The sequence below is a fragment of the Nicotiana tabacum genome, chromosome 7 (genome assembly GCF_000715075.1).
Source record: "Nicotiana tabacum cultivar K326 chromosome 7, ASM71507v2, whole genome shotgun sequence".
Taxonomy (NCBI): domain Eukaryota; kingdom Viridiplantae; phylum Streptophyta; class Magnoliopsida; order Solanales; family Solanaceae; genus Nicotiana; species Nicotiana tabacum.
The window spans coordinates 12,561,847-12,567,846 of NC_134086.1; the positions used below are offsets into that span (position 1 = coordinate 12,561,847).

Sequence of the window (6,000 nt, forward strand, 5' to 3'; positions counted from 1 at the left end):
TAATTACTCAATCCTCTCACGGTCCTTGATGGTATTCTATTAAGAACATATTTTATAAACATTAGATTTTTCTAATAACATATGCTCAAAGTAAGACTAAAGAAAAAAAGAAAAAAAAGCGTTCACCTTAATTTGTAATAAGAGATCCTTCTAAAGTTAATAAATCAGATAGACTGCTGAAATATTTTCCCAGAAAGTTATATATTAGACAACATTTGTTAAAAAAAAAATAATATTTTTTTTATTTCAAAAAGACGGATTTCTATCTTGTGTTTGTAAGAGTTGTATAATGGGAGCCATATTTTGTCTATTTATAGTTTTGACTTGAGACAAAAGAGGAAAAGAAGAGACAACCGCTCAACTATAGAGCTAACTGAATTTCTATTTACAAGAAGCGAAATTGATTATCTACCATTATACTAGAAGTTTTCGCATTTAATCATGGAGAAAATATAAATAACTATAGTATGCAATATAATAACATGCCGGATGGGATCTAGATAGTATGCAATATATGATTCCAAAAAATATTATATTAGTTGAAGAAACTAAAGAAAATTATCAACAAAAAATTTAAATTACAGAGAAACACTCTAAGAAAATGAGTTATAGGACAAATAAAAGTAAAACAAAATATATACATTGCAAATTTAGCAAATTGAGGTGGTTATACAACATTACAAGCCTAAATGCAAACAATTCATAAATCTAGACTCGATGTTCCAGAAGAATAGTATGATTAATAATGATATAGCATGTATAATTAATAAAGGATAGTTGAATTAGAGTAATGGTACTAGAATGTCATGCTCTATAAGAATATCTCAAAAGACTTACAATCTTTTGAAATTCATACAAATTCAACAAACGACAAAATTCGATAAAAGAAAAAAAAATCACATAAATTGTACCGACTGGTTAAGATTAAGTTTTAGCCATGTTGACACACTGATCACATTACAACAACAACAACAACAACAACAACAAGGACCCAGTATAATCCCACAAGTAGGGTCTGGGGAGGATAATATGTACGCAGACCTTACCCCTACCCCGAAGGATAGAGAGGTTGTTTCCAGGAGACCCTCGGCTCAAAAAAAAAGCAACAGAAGCCGATATATTAGTACCATAAAAATGCATAATAAAATAACAACAATATAAGAGATATGAAATACAGAATACGAAATACGAAATAGATGGTTGGTATAGTAAAACTAGCAGGTAAAGCCCTGCATCAATAGACGACCAATTACATTCTTAGTCTAACTCCTAACTGGCTAGTCTCACTCTATTGTGCTGTAGAAATATTCACAAGTTTTCCCTAACCTACAACCTTAATGTTCGACCTCCATAATTCCCTGTCAAGGGTCATGTCCTCAGTAATCCTAAGTCGCGCCATGTCCTGTCTGATCACATCTCCCCAATACTTCTTAGGTCGCCCTCTACCTCTCTGCGTGCTCACTACAGCCAGTTGCTCACACCTCCTCACCGGTGCATCAGTGCTCCTCCTTTGAATGTGCCCGAACCATCTGAGTCTTACTTCCCGCATCTTGGTCACGCCCGCCTTCTCTCGAATATCTTCCTAATCTTATCCATCCTAGTATGCCCGCACATCCACCTCAATATCCGCATCTCTGCTACTTTCATCTTCTGGATGTACACACTGATCACATTATGGTTAGTATTTAGTTGGATTTCTTTAATCTTGTTAAAGATTTATATGTTAGTAAAAAAATATAAAAAATTTATAATATTAAAAGGAAATGAATCCAAATAAGGTGTAATGGATAGTGAAGATTTACCTAGTTTGGTGATAAGGTGAAATAGTTGTTGTTTTATAAATCTAGAGTTCTATTCTAAAATCAAATGTTGCATTAAATTAAAACTAATCCTTTGTACGAGAAAACAAAAAAGAAAGTGAGGGTCGGAAAAAAAAATACTAAAAATTAAATAAAGAAAATAAGGTGATAAACTCAATATGTCATGAGATATATACATATAATAAAGAAAAGTACATATAAAGTCCCCACCTTACCCTGTTTTTTCCCCTTCTTCCTCTGCTCTAAAAAGTTCACTACTATATATTCATCTCTCCCTTTCTTTTCTCATCTTTCTCTTTCTCTAACAAACAATTGCATACCTCCTTCTCTAACCAACAACTGATTCTCTCTCTCTCTCTCTCTCTCACACACACACAGTGGAAAGAACCTCCATGAAAAGAGCTTAGCAAAAAAAAGCAGAAGAAAAGTTGAAGATTCTGTTTTTATTTTGAGTGACAAAATGGGGAAGTATATGAGGAAGTCAAAAAAATCAGGGGAAGTATCAGTATCACCTCTTGGTGTTTTAACAAGGGCTAAAACCCTAGCTCTTTCAAAATTGGTTTCACCGGCGGCTACAGAATCCGGCTCCGGCGGTGATGGTGGGTCCTACCTAGAGCTTCGTAGTAGAAAGTTAATCAAACCCTTTTCGGTTCTTGAAGGGAGGAAGCAGAAAAATGGTGTTTCAAAAGATCCCAATTTGTTAAACCCTAAAAACCCTAATGTTTTAAGAACAAGTTCTGAAGAGGTAAAGGAGAATAGCTGCTGTGGTGGTGATGTGGGTGCTGAAGCTTCTTTTGGAGAGAATTTGTTGGAATTTGAAGGTAGAAAAAGGTGGGGTTTTTTGATTTTTTTTTTCATTTTCCCTTTACTGAAAATCTTATTTGAGTGGTTTACTAGTTTGCATGTTCATGTCTCTTACTCTTATGTGAAGATTAGATTTTTCTGGTGTATTTGAGTTTTCAGAGCAGGGTTTGAGACAGTGTTAAATATTCTAGAAAAAAATTCCCCCCTTTTACTGTTTCTGCTCTGGGTTTTTACTTTATTACTCTATGCTGACTAATTTTTACTATTTGTCGCAAAAAATAGTACTAAAAATAATGATTTTTACTGTATTTGGTTTGTAGATTGCTAAGAAATGCAATTTTGGTATTGGATTTTGGTGTTTAGTTTTGTAAAGTTCAGATTTTTTCTTGATCAGAAGGGTTTATTTTGCTTCTTTAAACTAGAAAAAAATTCTAGAACGAAAATTTTCTGTGGCTGATTTTCTGAATCTTTCTTTTTGCTCCTCAATTATTTAACTATAATTTTATAATTTTTTAAATCTGGATAAGGATGTTATTTAAGGGTTATTTGCCTTATTTGAGTGTGGATTTGTCTTTGTTGCTCTTTATCCATTTCTTTGTCGATTTTAATTGAAAGGGGAAAATGCAGACAAATGAAAATTTGTGTTCTTGATATTGGTTCAAGTTTAAGGTTTTTTTCATTTCTTGAATTTGGTGCCTGCTTTTCATATAGTAGTCACTTTCCACACGCCTTTTTATTCCTCATCCTCATCCCCTTTAAAGTTCCTTTTTTTGGACTGTGGACATTTGGTGCAAATATATGAAAAGTAGATTTATGATGTAATTTTTGTTGAGAAAGTATAGGATTTATTAAGGCCCCCCCACACAACCAACCACAAAAAGAAAAACTTTAAACATGCAAAGTCTGGTATACTGATTTATCCCTTTTAATAGGGTTGCTTAAATGTGCTGCATTTGGTTACTGAATCACCATTAGATTATGGAATAAGAATATTATGGTTGCTTTCTTGAGATTGCTTCGAGATGAGGCTTCATGTAACCGGTAAAGTTGCTCCCATGTGACCATGAGCTCACAGGTTTGAGCCGTGGAAACAGTCTCTAGCAGAAATGTAGGATAAGGTTGCGTACAATAGACCCTTGTGGTCCGGTCGGCTGTCCTTTTTTTCTCTTGAGATTGCTTCATTGATGACAGTTTTTCTAATGTATTAGATTTATAATTGAACCTTTATCTTGGAGGATTTGTAAATCAGCAGAAACATTGTTGGGGGAATAAGAATTCTCGGAGTGATTATTTTGTTTTCCTAGTTTTCGGCCCAAGAAAGGGGTCTTCAAAAATCATTTTTTCTTGTGTTGAAACGAAAGAGTAATGGTTCTTGATCCCGTTTGTTAAAAATTCCTAGTCTTGGTTTAGATTTTTCTAGATGCGATTTCAATTGAAAAACCATTACCCTTTTGACCCAAAGTGTGTTGCTGGTCTTTATTTGAAAAAGTAGATGTCCTAATATTTGTCTTATAGATGTCTTCTTTTACTTGTGTATATCTGTTGGACCCTCCTTTTATTTATGTTATCTATTATAGTTTGCTCTCCATGCGGTAGACGTTAAATAGTTAAATAACAATTTCTCTATTGTTTCGTCGTTCAGTTTCTGTAGTGAGCTCTATTTGCACACTTATTTGGTTATCTTGCACATTTTGGCACCGTAGCTATCGGACACAACATCGTTGTTGCATTAGATAAATGGCCGATATATGAATTGCAATTTTAGTTTTTTGGTGTTCGATTGTTGAGCAAAGTAAAGCTAATTGGATGAACTCGTTCTTGTATGAGTCTACTCATAAAAAAAAAAGAACATCAAAAAAGACGGATGGCTGTACTTCCTTTCTAGACAGATGCCATCCCATAGTACATCTATGGTCGTTGAAACTTTCATGTGGAAAAAAAGTTGTTTTGTCTGTTTACTCCAGGATGCATGCATATTACTAGGAGAAGTTTTATTTTGTGTCTCTCATTTTTGTCTGACAAATTTGTGGACCACAATCTTACACTTCTGGGTCCACAGAACTGTGAGACAAAAAAGTTAGACTTATATAATTAGTCTCAGTTGTATGAGACACAAAATAAAATTTTCCATATTACTAGTATCTTTGCTGCCTTAAATTTGCAAAGTTGCAATCATTGTTGAGAACAATTTACCATAGAAAATGAACTTGGGGGTCCCTCTATGATTGAAGTAATAGATGGATATGACAATAAAGGCAAGAAAGCTTTTTTGACCGCCACTAAATGATTCACCTTTATGCAGTTATCTCTGAATCTTTTTGCTGCCATGAGCTGTATGTGTTGCAAATCTGAATATACCTTACTCTGTTTTTCTACTAGTGTTCTTTTCATCTTCTTGAGCCGAGTTTCTATCAGAAACCGCCTCTCTACCCCCAAGGTAGGGGTAAGGTCTGCATACACACAACCCTTCCTAGACCCCACTTGTGGGATTATATTGGGTGGTTGTTGTTTTTCTACTAGTGATTTGCAAAGATTTAGATTTAATTCATTTAAATAGAGCACTATAGAGTTCTTTTGCTCTTTCTTACAGGACCACCAGGGAAAGCACACCTTGCAGTTTGATAAGAGATTCAGACAACATTCAAACCCCTGGTTCCAGTACGAGGCGTATTAATGCAACCGGCAGAGTACCAAATTTGCTACGAACGAATATCCCGACAGCTCATGAAATGGATGAGTTTTTTACCAGTGCAGAAGAGCAGCAGCGGAGACGATTCATCGAGAAGTAAGAATTCACTTGACACTTCTTGTAATAACACCGGCAGATGCACCTTCATGTCTAATTGAGCTTGTTTTGGAACCATTTGCAGGTACAACTTTGATCCAGTGAATGAGAAGCCCCTTCCCGGACGTTACGAATGGGTGAAAGTAGATTGCTAGATATGTCCTGTATTTTCTTGTTTCATCTTTAGGTTTAGACAAAGGTGTAGGAAAATAGCAGCAGGTAATTTTTAGTGTTCTACAATGGTGATTGTCAAATTTCTATTTCCAATCACTCTTTGACTTTGTAAAGAAACTAGGGGCAGTAAGTGTTTAGAAGGGTAGACTAATGATCTGTAACATAACAAAGCTTGTGACATTAAACAACCAAACACAAGGAGTGATCCTTTGACTAACAGATCATGAAAAGGGAAGGGAAAGAAGAAAGGGCAGTAATAGTAGTAGTAGTAATCTTGATTAGTGTCTTAAGTGGTACAGAAGGTAGGTCTACTAATCTTTGTTTTCAGTAATTTCTTTTGTTCATAATTGTACTGATGGGAACCTGTTTTTAGACATATTCTGAATAAAATGACCCTCAAAGTTTTCCCCCTTTTAC

General features: G+C 34.7%; 1 protein-coding gene across 1 annotated transcript; it reads left to right on the top strand.

Moving 5' to 3' along the window:
• The first annotated feature begins 2,124 nt into the window (after positions 1-2,124).
• On the top strand, positions 2,125-5,703 carry LOC107804493 (cyclin-dependent kinase inhibitor 4). Its single transcript, XM_016628399.2, has 3 exons — positions 2,125-2,651; positions 5,215-5,409; positions 5,495-5,703. The coding sequence occupies exons 1-3, from the start codon at positions 2,281-2,283 to the stop codon at positions 5,562-5,564; spliced, it is 636 nt and encodes a 211-aa protein (XP_016483885.1). The 5' UTR covers positions 2,125-2,280; the 3' UTR covers positions 5,565-5,703.
• The last annotated feature ends 297 nt before the right edge of the window (positions 5,704-6,000 follow it).

Bases quoted from the DNA above. Each gene is read 5' to 3' on its own strand.
- LOC107804493 (XM_016628399.2), top strand. From the start codon at position 2,281: ATGGGGAAGTATATGAGGAAGTCAAAAAAATCAGGGGAAGTATCAGTA. The intron at 2,652-5,214 runs GTGGGGTTTTTT...TCTTTCTTACAG, and splicing joins GAATTTGAAGGTAGAAAAAG to GACCACCAGGGAAAGCACAC. The intron at 5,410-5,494 runs GTAAGAATTCAC...AACCATTTGCAG, and splicing joins CGGAGACGATTCATCGAGAA to GTACAACTTTGATCCAGTGA.